We start from the raw sequence: 19,932 nt of genomic DNA, 5'->3' as shown, positions 1-19,932 counted from the left end.
ATGTGGCTCTTCAGAAGTCAATATGCAGCTCCTTGTATAGACTTTGAGGCTGGAGCGACAGGCGCCGGCGGGTGCTCACTGCTCAACCCCTGGCTCTGCCACAGGCCCTTCCCCCACTCCACCCCTTCCCACCCTCTCTCCTGAGCCTGCTGTGCCTCACTCTTCTCCCTCTGAGCCTCCTGCATGCTATGAAACAGCTGATCAGGATGTGCGGGGAAGGGTGGGAGAGGCGCTGATTGGCGGGGCTGCCGGTGGGCAGGAGATGCTGGGAGCGGTGGGGAGCTGATGTGGGGCTGCTCACATATTACGGTGGCTCTTTGGCAATGTACATTGGTAAATTCTGGCTCCTTCTCAGACTCAGGTTGGCCACCCTTGCTTTAGACCCTACAGGTCGAAGCATGAAGGCTCATATGAATGTTTAGCATATCTGGCATGTAAATACCTTGAAATGCTCGTTACAACAGTGCCATGCGAATGCCTGTACTCACTTTCAGGTAACATTGTAAATAAGAAGCGGGCCGCATTATCTCTTGTAAATGTAAATAAACTTGTTTGTCTTAGTGATTGGCTGAACAAGAAGTAGGACTAAGTGGACTTGTATAAGGTGAATTGAAAAAGAATATTTCTTATCTTTTTTACAGTGCAAATATTTGTAATAAAAAATAATATAAAGTGAGCACTGTACACTTCATATTCTGTAACTTTGTAAGTGAAATCAATGTTTGAAAATGTAGAAAAACATCAAAAATATTTATAATGTAAATTGGTATTCTATTATTGTTTAACAGTGTGATTAAAACTGCAATTAATCGCAACTTTTTTAATCTGGTTAATTAGTTTTGTGTTAATCGCATGCATTAACTGCGATTAATTGACAACCCTAACAATAATATCGCATCTTTATACAAAGCCTTTGTCTCAAAGGATATTAAAATGTTACATGAACTTAACTGTTGTACAAATGCTACACAATGATTTTGTTCACTACTGCAAGACAGGTAAGTGGGTGGTGTAATGTACAAATGTAGCACCGATGGACCCCAGTTGTTGTCAGGTGGGATGGAACTTTGGACCTCTGAAGTTAAAGGCATGAGCCTGTACTGCATGAGCTAAAAGCCACATGGACCTTAGCTAAGGCTGTAGCAGACTCACTAATCTATAAGTGGTCTTGGTGCCACTAGAGGGGACAGAGCACCACACCTAGGAGGTGTGTGGATTACACAAGTTTTTTAACATTTCTCAGCAATATTTACAAGACGGGCAGAATACTGTATCCATCTGAAACTGCACGAGGGACTTAGGGAGGCAGAATGTTAATTACCAAGGCTAGAATTGGCTTAGGTACTGAGGATAACATTCCTGCTCTGAGGTGAGCTATGAGTTCAGTGACATCCTTTTCTTGCTCCTGTAGATTGGAGATTTATTCAGATTTCAGATTGGTTTTGAATTTAAAATAATTTTTCATTGCGTATTGCCATTTCCCCTGGTGGGAAATTATCTAGTAAACACATGCAAGAAAGACAGAGAGAAATCTTGTGTGGATGCAAATATGATAATCGATGCACTTTTTAAATTTTTGTCACTGTGACCACAATTTGAAAACAGTGAAGGTGTTTAAGGATGACTACCATCAATTTTAATAGCAATGTTACCATATTGTGCCCTATTAAGTCACTTTTCTTTTTTGTTGTTTTTATTAAAATCTTTGGTGTAGAAAACAAGGAAAGCGATCAACAAGATAAAGAAAGCAAAACCTTGAACTATACCTCTTTTGGTTTGAGGGAAGCAAGTTGTCTGAATTCTGAGAAGAGGAAAAGAAGATTTAGTGGCCATTTTCCTGATCCATGTAATGCAAGTTCCCCTGGAAAAGTACCATCGTCATATGTAAGTAACAATTTTGTTGTGTTTACAGTATTTTCTCACTTTAATAGCAGCAACTAAATCCAAAGATTATAGCAGCAGCTAGTAAATTGTCTTTAAAAGACATTATGTACCACCTGTTGGCTAAGTAGTGATGTATCGAATCTTGATAGCTCTCCTTCCATTCTCTTATAACAACACACTAAGACCTTGACCCTGCAACATTTACATGAGTAACTCTACATATGTGAGTGATTTTTAGATTCCAGGGCCAGAAGGGACAATTGTGATCATCTAGTCTGATCTTCTATATAACACAAACCATAGAACTTCCCCAAAATAATTCCTAGAATGTATCTTTTTTTTTAAAAATCCACTTTTGATTTAAACAATGCCAATGATGGAGAATCCACCATGACCCATGTTAAATAGGTTCAATGGTTAATTTCTCGCTGTTAAAAATGTATGGCTTGGTTCCAGTCTAAACTTGTTTAACATCAACTTTCAGCAATTGGATTGTGTTATACCTTTAGCTGATAGATTGATGATCCCATTATCAAATATTTGTTCCCCGTGTAGATATATATGAACTGTGATCGAGCCCCCTTTAACCTTCTTGTTGTTTAGCTAAAAAGATTGAGATCCTTCTGTCACTTTAAGGCATGTTTTCCAGTCTTTTCATCATTCTGGTTGCTCTTCTCTGAATTCTCTCCAGTTTATCAATATCCATCTTGAATTATGAACACCAGAATACTGGATACAGTATTCCAGCAAAGGTCGCACCAGTGCCAGATACAGAGGTAAAATAATGTCTGTGCTCCTACTTGAGATTCCCCTGTTTATGCATACAAGGATTTCATTAGCCCTTTTTGCCACATCATCAGACTACTGGGAGCTCATGTTCAGTTGATTATCCACCACACCCAAATCTTACTCACTACTTTCCAAGATAGTCACTCATCCTATATGTATGGCCTACATTCTTTGTTCCCACCATGTATAAATTGACACTTAGACTTATTAAAATGTGTATTGTTTGCTTACACCCAGCTTACCAAGCAATTCAGATCACTCTGTCAGTGAACTGTCCTGTTCATTATTTGCCACTCCCCCCATTTTTGTGTTGTGTGCAATCTTTATCAGTGATGACTTTTTGTTTTCTTCCACCTCACTGATGATGATATTGTAGGGTAGGGCCAAGAACTAATCCCTATGGCACCACATTAGACATACATGTGCTGAATGATGATTTCTTGTTTATAGTCTCATTTTGAGACCTATCAGTTAGCCAGTTTTTTGTCCATCTAATGTGTGCCTGTAATGGGGTTCACTCACTGTAAGAGCGCCTCCTTGTGACCAGGTGTGGTATAGCAGTTTTCTTCCCATTAGGCACCCCCTGCTGATGGTCACTCCATTGGTGTAAAAAGCAACAGAGTCCTGTGGCACCTTATGACCAGGGATAGGCAACCTATGGCATGGGTGCCAAAGGCGGCACGCGAGCTGATTTTCAGTGGCACTCACACTGCCTGGGTCCTGGCCACCGGTCCGGGGAGCTCTGCATTTTAATTTAATTTTAAATGAAGCTTCTTAAACATTTTAAAAACCTTATTTACTTTACATACATGTAAATTATGTATGTAATTTACATGTTATATATTATAGACTTATAGAAAGAGACCTTCTAAAACATTAAAATGTATTACTGGCACGCAAAACCTTAAATTAGAGTGAATAAATCAAGACTCAGCACACCACTTCTGAAAGGTTGCCGACCTCTGTTATAGACTAACAGAAGTATTGGAGCATAAGCTTTCGTGAGTGAATACCCACTTCGTCAGATGCATGTGGTGGAAATTTCCAGTGGCAGGTATAAATATGCAGGCAAGAATCAGTCTAGAGATAACGAGATTAGTTCAATCAGGGAGGATGAGGCCCTCTTCTAGCACCGGTGATGATGTGGCTGATCTGGTTATGTCCTGTGATGGTGTCGCTGGTGTAAATATATGGGCAGAGTTGGCAAGACAAGCCCAAGAAAGAAACCAACAGAACTCCACTGGCCATCACCTACAGTCCTCAGCTAAAACCTCTCCAACGCATCATCAGTGATCTACAACCCATCCTGGACAATGATCCCTTGCTTTCACAGGCCTTGGAAGGCAGACCAGTCCTCGCCCACAGGTAACCTGCCAACCTTAAGCATAGTCTCATCAGCAACCACACAATAGTAACTCTAATTCAGGAACTAATTCATGCAACAAACCTCGATGCCAACTCTGCCCACATATATTTACATCAGCGACACCATCACAGAACTTAACCAGATCAGCCACAACATCACTGGTTCATTCACCTGCACGTCCACCAATGTAATATACGCCATCATATGCCAGCAATGCCTCTCTGCTATGTACATCAACCAAACTGGACAATCCCTACGTAAAAGGATAAATGGACACAAGTCAGATATTAGGAATGGCAATATACAAAAACCTGTAGGAGAACAGTTCAACCTCCCTGGACACAGAATAGCAGATTTAAAAGTAGCCATCTGACAGCAAAAAACTTCAGGACCAGACTCCAAAGAGAAACTGCTGAACTTCAATTCATTTTCAAATTTGACACCATCAGCTCAGGATTAAACAAAGACTGTGAATGGCTTGCCAACTACAAAAGCAGTTTCTCCTCCCTTGGTGTTCACACCTCAACTGCTAGAAGAGGGCCTTATCCTCCCTGATTGAACTAACCTCGTTATCTCTAGACTGATTCTTGCCTGCATATTTATACCTACCTCTGGAAATTTCCACCACATGCATCCGACGAAGTGGGTATTCACCCACGAAAGCTCATGCTCCAATATGTCTGTTAGTCTATAAGGTGCCACAGGACTCTTTGTCGCTTTTTACAGATCCAGACTAACACGGCTACCCCTCTGACGCTTGACTCTATTGGTGTAGTCATGCCTCTTCCCGTAATTTACAGTGTTCTCTCTTCATGACCCACCCCTCCAACTAGTCACTATATAATGCCCCTTTCCAGGGTATTAAACTTTCACCAGACCAGCTGTCTGGATGGTACCTCCAACAGTCCTCTGCCACTTTCCTGTTGCTGGTAGAGGAACCCAGGCCCTCTGTTTACACTGTGTTCCAGCCCTGGAATCCTGTGAACAGCAGCCAAGGTCTATACAGTCCCTGTCCTTGCTGTTGTTTTCACTGGGCTTCTTCCTACCGGGACTTCTCAGGCTGTCTTTCCCCACAACTTCTCTGGGATTGACCTTGCTGCCAGGGCTAGGATCCCAGGACTTAGAGCCCGGCGTGGATACAAAATTTATATCCGCGGATATAAATCGGTATCCGTGGAGCTGCAGGGCTCTACTGGGAACCACAGTGGCGAAAGCAACAGCATGTCAGGCCACTGTTCCCAGGATCCAGCCACCCACACCGGCGGCTAATCCAGCATGGGTGTACCACCCCCAACCCCACCCCCTGGGGCGGCGCCAGGCTCACCAACACCTAGTGTGTGCAAGCGGCTCATAGACTTCCAGACAGGAGTCTCTTCGCAAAACGTTCTGCGTCTCCTGTCTGGAGGCGTGCGAGCTGCTTGCGCACACTAGCAGCACCAAGGACAGCTGCCAGTGAGCCTGGTTCTCCTCACCCTGTGGGCAGGGCTGGGGGCAGAACAGCCATGCCAGAGGAGCTGCCAGCGTGGGGCGCTATCTCCTGGGAGAGGCGGCCTGACATGCTGCTGCTTTCACCATGCAATTCCTGCAGCTCCGCGGATACTGATTTATATCCTCGGATATCTGCATCTGTGGATATATATTTTGTATCCCCACAGGGCTCTATTTATTCTCCACCCTGGGTTTCCTCCTTCTTAGCTCTCTGCTCCTAGAGAATGACTACAGTCTCTCTCCCGGCAGCCCTCCTGCTACTACTAACTTCCTGTCTTTATAATCCTTTCCCAGCTTCTCCCCCAGCTGGGCTTCATCAGTAATTACTCTGTATACATCTCTGGGCCTCCCAAGAGATGCAGCTGTGTAGGTTAATTAGCCCTTTTGGGGCCACCTTAACCCCTTCAGGGCTGGTGCGGGGTGAGCACCCCATCATAGTGCCATATTGATTTTATATCATTCTAGTTTTTTAATCAGTGTCATGTGTTACCAAGTCAAATGCCTTACAGAAGTCTAGTATATTATAATCAGTATTACTGTCTTTATCAGTCAAACTTGTAATCTCATCAAAAAAGCTATCAAGTTAGTTTGACAGGATCTGTTTTCCATAAACCCATGGTGATTGCTATTAATTATATTACCTTGAATTCTTTATTAATCGAGTCCTGTATCAGCCACTCCATAATCTTGCCTGAGATGAATGTCAGAGTGGCAGGCCTGTAATTACCTGAGTCATCCCGTTTACTGTTTTTAAACATTGACACAACCTTAGTTTTTTTCCAATCCACTGGCACTGCCCCCATGTTCAAGACTAATTGAAAATCAACATTAATGGTCCGGTGAGCTCTGCAGCGAGCTCTTTTAACTCTTAGATGCAAGTTATCCAGACTGCTGATTTAAAAAATGTCTAACTTTTAGTAGCTGATATTTAACTAGATATTAGTGGAATGGAAAGAGTGTTCTGATATGATTACATCATTTGTTTTTCCCCAAATACAGAGCAGAAATATTTATTGAACACTTTTGCCTTTTCTGCATTATTATTAGTTCCCCCATTTTTGTCTCATAATGGACCAATACTCTTAGGATTTTTTGTGTTTCTGATGTACTTTAAATATCACCTTCTTATTGTCCAGTTTGAACTTGTGTGACTACTCAGGTATGTAGAGTTACTTGTGTAAGTGTTTCCAGCATTGGTGCTTAAGTAGCAGAACGTACTGGTGTACTAATTTTCCTCTTTCACTGTTTTTTTCATTTCCAAAATTACCTTTTTTTTACTTATTTCAGTTTTAACCCTTTTTATTGTAATCTAAAATGCTAAACCATGGCTTAAAGTGTGCTTTGGAATCATTAATTAGTATTACACTGCAAATGAACGATTCAAAGGAGAAAATTTATTTCAAAGCACTAAGCTAATTATAGCATAAATTCAGTAGCATAGCTTCCTTCACTGATAGAAGAGAATAAACCATAACCTTCACATATTTTTAAATTATGAACTGCAAGTCGGTTATTGGAGTCCTGGAGATGATAAATAGTTTATTCTAATCTGTTGTTAAACAAGGAAAAAAAGGAGTAAAGGGAACTCAAGTTTGAGAAACTGAACTTGCAGAAAGTAAGAGCAGAGTCCAATACAAGTCACCTGTGTTCAGGCACCTGAATGCTCCAGTGATAGGTGCTCTGTAAACACTTAATCCAAAGCCCCTTGCAGTCAATGAATAGACTCCCATTGACTACAGTGAGCTTTGGATCAGGCCCTGAACTCCCAATTGGCTGAATCTGAGACCTGTTCAGTACCCCCAACTCTGTTTTTGATGGGAGTTAGAAGTGCTCATTGCTTATCTGTGGCAGCCCCTGGGGCAGCTGCCAAAAGATTAGACACTGGTTTCTTGTTCAGTTTAAAAGTAATCATGGTCAGAAAGGTTGTTCTCTGCTTACTATATGTCAGGTAAATGTTGTGCATTGTCATAAGATGGGGGGAAGAAGAATTAACCCCAGTCTGAGTCCTAAACTTAGCTCCATCTGAAATGTTAAGCAACGTCTCTCTTACCTTGCTAGCTGTGTAAGTCAGTTGTCACAGAGCTCAGTCATCTCAGCAAAGTCAGGAAATAAGTGTATATTTTGCACTCCAGAAAAGAATAAATCTTGAATTTTTGTTTCTAGAAAGAACGAAGGATAATTTCAACCCAGGGCCACAGATCTGACCTGATTCAGGAAAATATTTCCCTGGTTGTAGAGGCAGCATGTAAAGAAACATCCATCCAAGACCATTTGGAACCAGCTCTCAGCTGTGCAAAGGAACACTGCTCAGAGGCTCCTCCCAGGAGTTCATTGCAGAAGCAGTATTCTGCCACCAGTGAGGATGTGAGGATTTCCCCACTAGTTGGCACTGCTGGTAAACCAAAGATGGACATGTCCGAGTATCTGAGGAAGTTGCGCAACAGAATCTGCAAGGACAATCAGTCATTTGTTTCAGCTGAACCAAGTATGTAATGTATCTATGTAGGCAATAGTTATATTTATTGGTTTTTTTAGAAACTTAGAAGAGGCAGGCATGACTTACCAATGTAAATACTTGGAGTAGAATGTATGGATCAGAGATCACACTATCACTAAAGCATTGCACAAATCTCAGAACCGTGCATGATGTGTACTATTGGAATGGATGGTCTTGTAGTTAAGGAACAGCAACGAGGAGACAGAATTTCTGAGTTCTGTTCCTTGTTCTGCAATTGACTCATTGTGTGACATTGGGCAAGTTACTCTGCTTGTTTCTCATCTTTAAAACTAGAGAAATATTTACCTACCTTAAGGAGATGTGTTGTGGCTTAATTCATTAATGCCTGAAAATTGCTTTGAGATCCTTTGGTAAAAGGTTCTATATAAATATAAAATCATATCAAGTAAGACTGGAAGGGACCTCGACAGGTCACTTACTCTAGCCCCCTGCACAGAGGCAAGACCAAATACATCTAGACCATCCCTGAGAGGTGTTTGTCTAACCTGTTAATAAAAACCTCCAATGATGGGTATTTCTCAGTGCCCTTGGAAGCCTCTTCCAACATTTAACTGTCCTTATAGTTTCAAAGATTTTCCTAACATCTTTACCTTAATATCTTAGCTTCTTAATATTTTTATTTTACCTAAATCTCACTTAATGCAGATTATGCTGATTGCTTCTTGTCCTACCTTCAGAGGACTTGGAGAACAATTGATCACCTTCCTTTTTATTACAGCCATTAACATAGTTGAAGATTATAATCAGGTCCCCCATGAGTCTTCTTTTCACAAGATTAAGCATGCCCAGTTTTTAAACCTTTTCTCATAGGTCAGGTTTTCTAAAGCTCTTATTTTTTGTAGCTCTCCTCTGGACTCTGTCTAGTTTATCCACTTTTTTCCTGAAGTGTGGTGCCCAGCATTGGACACAATACTTCAGCTATGTCCTAACGAGTACTGTGTAGAACTAGACAGTTATTTCCTGTGTCTTAGCTTTGACATTTCTGTTAATACACCTCAGAATTATATTAGCCTCTTTCTCAACTACATCACATTGTTGGCTCGTACTAAGTTTGTGATCCCTTGTACCCAGATCCTTTTCAACAGTATTAATGCCTCGCCAGTTATTCCTCATTTGATTTTTCCTTCCTAACTGTAGTATTTTGCACTTGTCTTTATTTATTTTCATCTTGTTAATTTCACACCAATTCTCCAATTTGTCAAGGTCATTTTGAATACGAATCCTTTCCTCCAAAGAGCTTGCAATGCCTCCCAGGTTGGTATTATCCACAGATTTTATAAGGACACTCTCCACTCCATTAGCCAAATCATTAATGAAAATATCGAATAGTGCCAGATGCAGAACAGAACCCTGGGAGGGTCCACTAAATAAATCCTCCCAGTTTGACAGCGAACCACTGATAACTACTCTTTAAGTATGGTTTTTGAGCCAGTTATGCACCCACCTTATAGTATTTTCATCTAGACCACATTTTGCTAGTTTGTTTCTGAGAATGTCATGTGGGACAGTGTCGGAAACCTTACTGAAATCAAGATATATCACATCTACAGCTTTGACCCATCTACTAGGCCAGTAATCTTGTTGAAAGTGTGTGTGTGTGTGTGTGTGTGTGTGTGTGTGTGTGTGAGAAAAATCATATTGGAGTGAGTAAAGGATATAATGTCAACCTTAATTTTGAATCTCCTTGATTTTGTGATCATTTAAATCAGAATCATAGTCTTGCATTAAACCTAAGCTTATTTTATTCAGTGCCTTTTTTAGTGTTTTACTCTCCTGCCTCCCTAGTATCCCTGCAGCTGTACATTAACATCTTTTAGCTGAAGACTGGGTAGAACTCTTAGGAGCCTGTAAATGCCACTCTTAAATTAGCCAGCAGGGGTTGTGCAGAGCAACGGAGGTCAGTCTGCATTATAGGAGTTTCTTCACAGTCTTCTCTGCCCCTTCCAAGTCAATGAGAGCGACAGATGCATACACATATGTTTGTGTGTGTATGAATGTATGTAACTTGATTGCTTACGTGGTAGTGCATGTTCATCCCCAGGTCTACCAGGTCAGCATAACATCCTGTTTAATGGGGTTTAATTAAACCCCAATGTCAATTGCAGACAAGCTTTTTTTTCTTACCAAAAATCTGTGATTTGATAGGAATTACAATTTATTCTTAAATCTGAGTCTTATAAAAATGCATTTTCCTCTTTAGTTGTTCTTTCCAGCGACGATGAAGGATCTTCTGAACCAAAAGATCCAGAAAAGCTGGATCTGCAGCCTGTGTATGATGACACAACCGATAATAAAGAAACAGAGCAAGAGCCTGAGTTACCTTTGGCAGAAGAGCTATTGCAAGATGTAACTGAAGATGAGGAGCAGCTTTGTGTAAGCTCGAAAGTTTATCTCTCTCACCAACACAAGATGGTCCAATAAACAATATTACTACACCCACCTTGTCTCTCTAATATCCAGGGACTGACACGGCTACAATAACGTAGGCTAAAACTGCTCATTTCCTTTATGCCTAAAAATGGGATTTGAATCTAAAACTCATGGTAAAAGCAAGTTCAGTAACTCACTGACCAATTTTATACCACTGAGTTTTGTGTTGCTGTACTCAGTCTAACTCTGGAGCATCCCTGCATTTAGTCTTGTATCGAGTTAGAAGAGACATTGCTGTCTTTTCCTATAGATGAAGTATTGCAACATGCAATTAATGTTGGTTTTAAGTTAGATTGTGTGGGTTTGATGTGGGAAAAGGGATATTTGCTGCTTCTCTACTGTATCGGTCTTATTTTGGGTTAGATCAGTTTGCAAAGAGATGAAGTTGAAAGAGCACTGTTACATTTTGATGAAGTGGCACAAACTAGGAAGAGTGAGTTGCCTCTCACCCCCTGAGAGGATAAACTCCAGAACTGGTTCCTTTAGTAATAATAACGTATATATCTTGTAATATGGAAAACCTGTATGAAAAATAACTCATATAAACTCTCACAACTGCAGGGGGAAAATATCTTGAGGTTAGGGCTAAAAACTCATTTCAAGCACACTATTAAGATATTTCTAATTGTATAGGTTTCAGCCGAACCACTTGAAGATAACTCTTCCACAGACTTACCTTCCTGTAACACATCCAGTAAACAGATGGGGCCAGCATTAGATATTAAGATTACTACGCTGTATATAGGAAACATAAAAGGAATGTCAACAGGTTGTGTTACGGTAAGTTGACTTCTAATTACTGTGATGGGTCTTTGGCTTTAAAAATAAAATAAAAACTTCTGCCAAGTCCCACTTATTATAAATAGACTTAAAAGGATGAAAAGTCCCAAAAGACGACCGATAACTCTGAAATTAGACCTGCCCCCTTCCTACCAGTTGTTTTGATCAAGAAGTGTCCATGTAACTCATCACCTCCTATCTGTTGTACTGATGGGTTCCATTCAGTAGCTGGAAGGCTGTTGATGTATTCCTTACAACAAAGTAACCTTTAATGTTTGTATTCCAGATGGACAGTGTGCTCCAAAACTTCTCACTTAAAGAGATGCACTCTATATTGTAGTTTTAAAACAAAGAGCATTAAAACAGCACCAAGATCTTAATATGGACAGAGGGGGCAACATACATATCCTGTTATAAAAAATATAAACTAAGAAACAGATTAAACCATAGCCCAGGTATGTTACGAGGTGTTGGGATTGCCGCAACTCCCAGACCAGACTCAGTGTACATACTGCAATTAAAAAAATCCAAGTTTTTGTTTGGACACGTTTTTCAATTCTGGTTTATAGATTTGTACTTCAGGACGTTCCTTAGTAATAATTTCAGCTGTTCCCATTGCTAGTGTGCCCTGTGAAACAGATTCTCATACCGTAATAAAATGTATTGTAAAAGTCTAACGAAATAAAGACTTGCCAAAATCATTCAAACTATAATTTGTGACATCCATAGAATCAGTATCAACAGCCAGAATTTAAAATTTTTATCCTAACAGTTTAATTCTGTCAGTAGATTTAAGACGTCTTGCCCTAAGATGCGTTTAAGATGCAGAACTATACCACCATGTGATTGCTAATACAAAAGTTCTTACATTATTTGTATAAAACAACTTTAAGTTTCATTAGGCTCTTGTATTCATATTTAGGCACCTATTTAAAAGTGACCAGGTTTTTAGGGGAGCTGGGCCTCTTGCTAGCTACCATTGACTCCATGGAGATTTGAGATGCTGATGCATCTCTGAAAATCAGATCGGAGTTATTTAGATGCCTTATTATGGATTTAGGAGCCTAACATTAGGCACCCTGGTCAAAAAATTTTTGCCAAAGTTTTCAAATCAAATATTTTTTCTTTCAGCTTATTCAGCTGAGCAGAAAGAGGAATGTACAGAAAATAAATGTTTGATGTTTAATTGTTTTGAGCAATAATGTTGAAAAATAAACTAATTTTTACTGTTTTAATTTTTCCTTTAAGTTTACTACAAGATCTATTACGATCCCATTTCAAGGTAAGATACTGTATTGCATCATGGCCGCCTCTTAACAAAACCATGTGCAAAACACACACATTTTCTATGAAAACGTTTTGTATAACTTACTGTTCTGCAAGCGCTTTCCCACCTTAATTGTTTTCAATATGGCAGTTAGACCAAAGGGAGGGAGTTCTTATGATACAGTAATTAATAGCTTAGTAGCTTTCAACTGTTTCAGTAGCATCTGTGATATTTATAATGAGCCCATCACTCTTCTATCTTGGGCCTTGATCTTACCCACACTTAAGCAGCATGTGCTTAATTTTAAAAGCAAGTACTGTAGTTTCACTGAAATAAAAGAGACTAGTCACGTACTTGAAGTTAAGCACATACATACATTTGTTATGCTCTTATGAGTTAAAGGAAATTCCTTATCAACTAAAGATAAGGAAATATAAACCAGTATTTTAATGATGCATCTGAAGAAGTGGGTATTCACCCACGAAAGCTCATGCTCCAATATGTTTTAGTCTATAAGGTGCCACAGAACTCTTTGCCGCTTTTACAGTATTTTAATGTTAAGTCAACTGTTCAGAGTATTATAACATGAGCGTATAACCACTACTCATAGGAAAGTGTTACTCTGCTATTTTTAATTGATGACGGATGAATTGACTGAAAGAAGGGGAGTTGGGTTTTTGACACAATTGAATTTAAATTTAATAGAGAATTAATATAACTACAGCTATTCTTAGGGAAAATGAGTTAGAACTTTTATAAACCCAGTTTGTGCAGTTGTGCTTTCGTATTACAACTTTTGCACTCTAAACAGAAAGTTACAGTCTTAGAAAAGTAGGTGTCTTCACATACTACTCATGCTACACAAGTCTGATACAATGGCATTTGACTTTTATTTTGTGTGTCTTAATGTGCAGTATATTTGTGTGTGCATCTCGGTGGTAAGATCTGCTTATTTTAAACCTGTTTCCTACAGTGGCTCCTAATAAGAACATAGAGTTGTCAGTGGATACCATACACCTAAGAAAGTTTGGCCTGTGGGGGAATAATGAAGATTGTCACTCTTCAAGGAGTAGCACTTTCATTTTCCTTTGGCTGTCTGCAGACTACGTAGAAAAGATTGAAACCCAATTAGAAAAGTCTGTTTTAAGCAAGCCATGTGAGTATATGATAGGGCTGTTCACTGGCCCCTTTAAGACATTATGAAAAAAATTTGCTTGCTATATATAAGCATGCCATCTGGTGGCTATTTCAGATTTTAAATGTTTGAGAAACAGGAGACCATTAATTATTTAAAGGTAAAAAGTGGTCAGTTTTGCTTTCTCAAAATTTATCTGTTTAGTTGGCTTTCCTTAAAAGGGGAAGTAAAATTAACCTAATATAATTAAAAATTTCAACAAATTAATGGCATAATCTAAAGCTCAGTGAAGTTGATGGGAAGTCATGTGAAAAGTACAGAAATAAATGTGCCCCTTTGAACTGTGCAACATTGTATTCTGCATATGGATGGTGTGATAGTGTGCTCAGAAGGCCAGGCAGCCAACTGATTAGCAACCTGACTTTTGGCCCCTTTCTTCTCTGACCAGGTGGTAGAGGTGTCTGGTGTTCTCACCTTAGACTGGAAAACTTCTAGCCTCCACTTGCACCTGGGTCTCAGCCTGTAAGGGAGTGTGGTAGGGGGTCCTGGGCCGTGTGTGAAGCAACATCGGCAGGGTCCTCCTGGCAGAGTCCAAGCCTGCTGCGTTAAGCTACTTCCTACTTATGTCCCTTCAGTTTGGGGTATGGCTCCTCTAGTTCAAACAATTTGTAGTGGCTCAGCTGAAGTAGCACCCCCTTGTGGACCTTTTGTGGCATCAGGTCCCTCTGAGTGGGGGCAGATGTAAAGCTGGAGTGTCCTAGTCCCACAATGTCTTTTACAGTTAAATCATAACCTTTCACTCAGTGCTAGATGGTGCTCAGTCTCCTCAACAGTCTCTCTTGGTCTCAGGGACACAGTGCTTCTCCCCCAGCAGCTGTCACGGCTGTCAGGCTTGTATTGAAGCTACCCCTGCCTCTCTTTGCTGGTCAATCCTGAACTGAGCCAGGTTCTCTTTCTCCTTCCCCCACTAGACCTGTCATTGGCTGTAGGTATGTGGGGGCTAGCTGGACCTATACGTTCTCTTTAACTCCTTTTCTGCTGGTGGGAGGTTTCTCTGCTCTATCACAGATGGCTTTCGAAATCAGGCTGACAATAATAAGTATCTCTTTAAGAGCAGGTATGGTGTTCTCCAGGGATTCTATCTCCTGGTGGTGAATGTGCAAGAAGAATATCTTGGAAGACAGCAGGAGATATATTGATTCTTCCAAAATGTGATGTAACACTGTGGTGCAGTCTTGTTGGATAAAATAGAAAAATTCCGCAAGAGGTCAAATGCAGATAGATTATTTAACTTGTTTATACAGTCTTTTCCGCAGGGATTGTCTTTGTTTTGTAAAGCACTGAGTATATCTCTAATGCCATGTAAGAAATAATGTGGGGATATAATTCTCCTTCATACATTTAGAGACCTTATATATTAGGCAGGAATGAGAGAATAATTTATCTGATGTACCAGCTCTGATTTGGAGATGATGAGCCACATTACTGTTGTTAAAAGAGAGAAAATAAGAAACAGGATGAAAGTCAATAATTGAAGTGACATGGAGAATCTCTCATGACTGGTCTGAGCCCACAATATTTTGACTCATAAATGAGCAACTGCATGACCATTATTAAAACTATAGTGTCCGTAGTCCTTGAGATTCAGTAGTACTTCTAACCCATAAATGTGCTTTCATCTATTTAAAGAGAGAATTTAGGGTAAGCATTAGCTTTTACGCATGGAATGGGAGTTTTGTAAAGGGAGACATTGAGTGAGGCCTTGTCTACGCTAAGGAATTAGGTTGGTTTAACTATGTTGCTTGGAGGTGTGAAAAATCCATACTCCTGAGTGATGCATTTTTTAAACTGAGCTAACCACTGCCATAGACAGTAGTAGAATTCTCCCCTCGACCTAACTACCGCCTCTTAGGGAGGTGGATTATCTATGCTGACGGGAGGAGTTCACTGAAGTGCTGCAGCAGTGCAGCTGCAGCAGTGCCGCTGCGTCGCTCTAGTGTTCTATGTGTAGAGGTACCCAGAGGGCTCTAGGACCCTGCGAGGTGGGAGGGTCCCAGAGTTTAGGCTCCAGCCCAAGCCCAGAAGCCTACACTGCAGTTAAACAGCTCTGCAGTCCAAATCCCCCGAGCCTGAGTCAGCTGGCACGGGCCAGCCACGGATTTTTAATTGCAGTGTAGACATACCCTTAAAGAGGGTACGTCTACACTACGGGATTATTCCGATTTTACAGAAACCGGTTTAGTAAAACAGATTGTATAAAGTTGAGTGCACGCGGCCACACTAAGCACATTAATTCAGCGGTGTGCGTCCATGTACTGAGGCTAGCGTCGATTTCCGGAGCGTTGCACTGTGGGTAGCTTTCCCGTAGCTATCCCATAGTTCCCGCAGCCTCCCCCGCCCATTGGAATTCTGGGTTGAGATCCCAATGCCTGATGGGGCAAAAACAGTGTCGCGGGTGATTCTGGGTAAATGTCGTCACTCAATCCTTCCTCCGTGAAAGCAACGGCAGACAATCATTTTGCACCCTTTTTCCCGGATTGCCCTGGCAGACGCCATAGCATGGCAACCATGGAGCCTGTTTTGCCTTTTGTCACTGTCACCATATGTGTACTGGATGCTGCTGACAGACACGGTACTGTAGTGCTACACAGCAGCATTCATTTGCCTTTACAAGGTAGCAGAGATGGTTACCATCCCTATTGCACCGTCTGCCATTGTAAATTGGCGATGAGATGACGGTTATCAGTCATTTTGCACCATTTGCAATTGGAAATTGGCGATGACGGTTATCAATCCTTTTGTACCGTCTGCTGCTGTCATGGGTGCTCCCCGCTGGCCTCGCTGAGGTCAGCCGGGGGCGCATGGACAAAAATGGGAATGACTCCCTGGGTCATTCCCTTCTTTATGTTTTGTCTAAAAATAGAGTCAGTCCTGCCTAGAATATGGGGCAAGTGTACTAGAGAACCAGAGAGCACAGCTGCTCCGGGTCAGAGCCCCAGAGGTCCCGCAGAAATGATGAGCTGCATGCCATTCTAGGGGGTGCCCCTGCAACAACCCCACCCGTTGCTTCCCTCCTCCCCCAACCCTCCTGGGCTACCGTGGCAGTGTCCCCCCATTTGTGTGATGAAGTAATAAAGAATGCAGGAATAAGAAACACTGACTTTTTAGTGAGATAAAATGAGGGGGAGGCAACCTCCAGCTGCTATGATAGTCCAGGCAGGACATTAAAGGGTGGGGGGGGAGAGGAGCGCAGCCTTCAGCTGCTATGATAGTCCAGGCAGTACAGAATCTTCTTTAGACATGAAAGGGGAGGGTGGGGGCTGATGGAGCTCAGCCTCCAGCTGCTATGATGAGGACGGTTACCAAGCCTTTTGTACCGTCTGCCGGGAATGACTGGGAGTCATTCCCATTTTTACCCAGGCGCCCCCGGCCGACCTCACCGAGGCCAGCCAGGAGCACTCACGGGCTGATGAGGACGATGGCTACCAGTCATTTTGCACCATCTGCCACTGGGAAGGGAATGCTGGTGTTCAGCGCTGCAGCACCCCGTCTACCAGCAGCATGCAGTAGACATAGGGTGACATTGAAAAAAGGCAAGAAACGATTTTTTTCCCTTTCGGGAGGGGGAGAAGGATATAAATTGACGACATACACCCGGGAAAATGTTTTTGACCCTTCAGGCATTGGGAGCTCAGCCAAGAATGCAAATGCTTTTTGGAGACTGCGGGGACTGTGGGATAGCTGGAGTCCTCAGTACCCCCTCCCTCCCTCCATGAGCGTCCATTTGATTCTTTGGCTTTCCGTTATGCTTGTCACGCAGCACTGTGCTGAGTCCCTGCTGTGGCCTCTGTCTATCATAGCCTGGAGATTTTTTCAAATGCTTTGTCATTTCGTCTTCTGTAACGGAGCTCTGATAGAACAGATTTGTCTCCCCATATAGCGATCAGATCCAGTATCTCCCCTATGGTTCATGCTGGAGCTCTTTTTGGATTTGGGATTGCATGGCCAGCCGTGCTGATCAGCGCTCCATGCTGGGCAAACAGGAAATGAAATTCAAAAGTTCACGGGGCTTTTCCTGTCTACCTGGCCAGTGCATCTGAGTTTGTATTGCTTTCCAGAGCAGTCACAATGGTGCTCTGTGGGATACTACCTGGAGGCCAATACCGTCGAATTGTGGCCACACTAACCCTAATCCGACATGGCAATACCGATTTCAGCGCTACTCCCCTCGTCAGGGAGGAGTATAGAAATTGGTTTAAAGAGCCCTTTATATCGATATAAAGGGCTTCCTTGTGTGGACGGATGCAGGGTTAATTCGGTTTAACGCTGCTAAATTCGGTTTAAACGCATAGTGTAGACCAGGCCAGAGACGAGGTGGGTGAGGTAATGTCTTTTACTGGATCAATGTCTTGGTGAGAGAGACAAGCTTTTGAGCTACACAGAGCTCTTCTAGAAAACATAGTGTCACAGCTAATAGAAGGCAGAACTGATTGTTTAGCATAAGTCATTAACACATATATCAAGGGGCCATTCAAGGTGAAATGGCCCAGTAATATCCCTCCAGTCATGGAGGGGGTGGGGGAAAAATGGGGGGGTGAGAAGCACCATGGGGGGTAGAGGTTGTTAGTGGGATAAGTTGTTGTAATAAGCCATAAATCCAGTGTCTCCCTTCAGTTCATGATTTTTAGTGTCCAGTAAAGTTATGAATTTAAGCTCCCAAACTCAACTTTTGAAGGTGGTGTGTAGGTTTCCTTTGTCTATGAGGACTGAAAGATCAGATATAGAGTGATCGCTTCGTGAAAAGTATTCACCTATAGGTGATACGGTGTTCTTGTCTCTCATCATTTTCCTGTGTGAGTTCATTTGAGAGCATAGTGATTGTCTGGTTTCACCCACATAAGTGTTGTTGGGGCTTTTAGTGTACTGAATGAGGTGTACACCACATGTTGTGATAGGCATGTGCAGGACCCAGGGATCTTGAAGGATGTGTTATGGGGGGTGTTGATCATCTTAACAGTGGAAATATGTCTGCAGGTTTTGCATTTGTTCTGGCAAGGTCTGGTGCTGCTTTGAGTTGGTGTGTCCTGTCTGTGCGTAGCTTGCTTCTGATGATGAGGGTAGGGGAGTTGTTTGAAGGCCAGAAGAGGGGACTCAGGAAAGACTTCTTTCAGGATGTAGTCCCTATCAAGTACGGGTTGTAATTGAGTTAGGCATTCATGATGCCTAGATCTAGTAAGGCTAAATCGCTTAGGGAATTCACATGCATTGAAATTAATGGTAATTGTAAGTCTAATCCAGTAGGCAGTTGTGACTATCAGCCCAAATTATTTTGAGGCATTATTGTTTAATAGGAAACCTTAAGGAGGCACTATTAGGTTTTTTATGCTTGGCTGTTTTGTGCCTGTTAAATTTAATTTAAAACCTTTGAAAAGTAAATAATAACTTGTTTCAACAAATCAGTGCTGTGATCTGACAATTATAGTCCATGCAACTATTGCTGAAGTTCTGCCATGTCTCGTCAGTCTCAGTTAATGCTCTGCCTTTTTTCTTCTTACAGCCAAATCTAGCGAATTTGTTTTCCTTGAACTCTTCCAACCGCTCACAGAAGGAGAACAGATTAAGCTGAATGAGATGATTGCAGAAGTGAGCAAGAAAAACAGGTCACCAGATCTCTCTGACTTCTTGTCTTGGAAGCAGGCATTACCTTTGTTTAAGGACTTGTCACCTGAGGAAAGCTCCTTTATGAATTGTGGCCAGGCTTCATTTCAGCAGCAGACTCAGAAGGACAGCGCTCCAGTTCTTGTGAACTCCCTACCTGATTCCTTGGAGTCAAGTCGCTTACTGCCGGTAGAGAAATCAAGCCATTTTCAGTTACCCACAGAAAATAAAAGTATCTGTATCCATAGTTAAGAATCGATAACGTTTGTTAGTTTATCCTTCACAATGAGGCAATAGTTGCATTCTGCATTAAGTGCTAGATTGTCCCCTGTTAGGATGCACAGGAGGAGAGTTCAAGGGGCCCTCTGCCATGGTACAAAACCTGTGCAAGAGCCAGCCAGACCATGCTTCTTGCATTCAGAGAAGCACAAGGATCCCATTCCCACCTTCTGCTTCTAGGTGTGCAAGCCATTGTAGGGCACTAGGTTTATTGCGCAGTCAGGCCCTGATATTCTCTTAGAGGGGAAAAATTGGAAGCTGAAAGTTCTGCCATTTGGGGGATTGGTCAGTTCTATAATCAGACATATTTGTTCTATTCAGTAACAATATTGGTATAG

General features: G+C 41.7%; 1 protein-coding gene across 13 annotated transcripts in view; it reads left to right on the top strand.

Annotated features, from left to right (window-relative positions):
* The window catches only part of SENP7 (SUMO specific peptidase 7), an 87,766-nt gene that overhangs the window by 43,066 nt on the left and 24,768 nt on the right, over positions 1 to 19,932 (top strand). For all 13 annotated transcript variants that reach the window (XM_045001773.1, XM_045001772.1, XM_045001770.1 and 10 more), the window contains 7 exons: positions 1,715 to 1,884; positions 7,691 to 8,012; positions 10,246 to 10,418; positions 11,109 to 11,255; positions 12,504 to 12,537; positions 13,496 to 13,678; positions 19,215 to 19,504. In XM_045001773.1, the coding sequence (XP_044857708.1) occupies positions 1,715 to 1,884; positions 7,691 to 8,012; positions 10,246 to 10,418; positions 11,109 to 11,255; positions 12,504 to 12,537; positions 13,496 to 13,678; positions 19,215 to 19,504 (1,319 nt within the window). The remainder of the gene's footprint in view (positions 1 to 1,714; positions 1,885 to 7,690; positions 8,013 to 10,245; positions 10,419 to 11,108; positions 11,256 to 12,503; positions 12,538 to 13,495; positions 13,679 to 19,214; positions 19,505 to 19,932) is intronic.

Source organism: Mauremys mutica, chromosome 1 (genome assembly GCF_020497125.1).
Source record: "Mauremys mutica isolate MM-2020 ecotype Southern chromosome 1, ASM2049712v1, whole genome shotgun sequence".
Taxonomy (NCBI): Eukaryota; Metazoa; Chordata; order Testudines; family Geoemydidae; genus Mauremys; species Mauremys mutica.
Note: the sequence above shows the minus strand (reverse complement) of the source record. Positions and strands in the feature narration are given on the sequence as shown.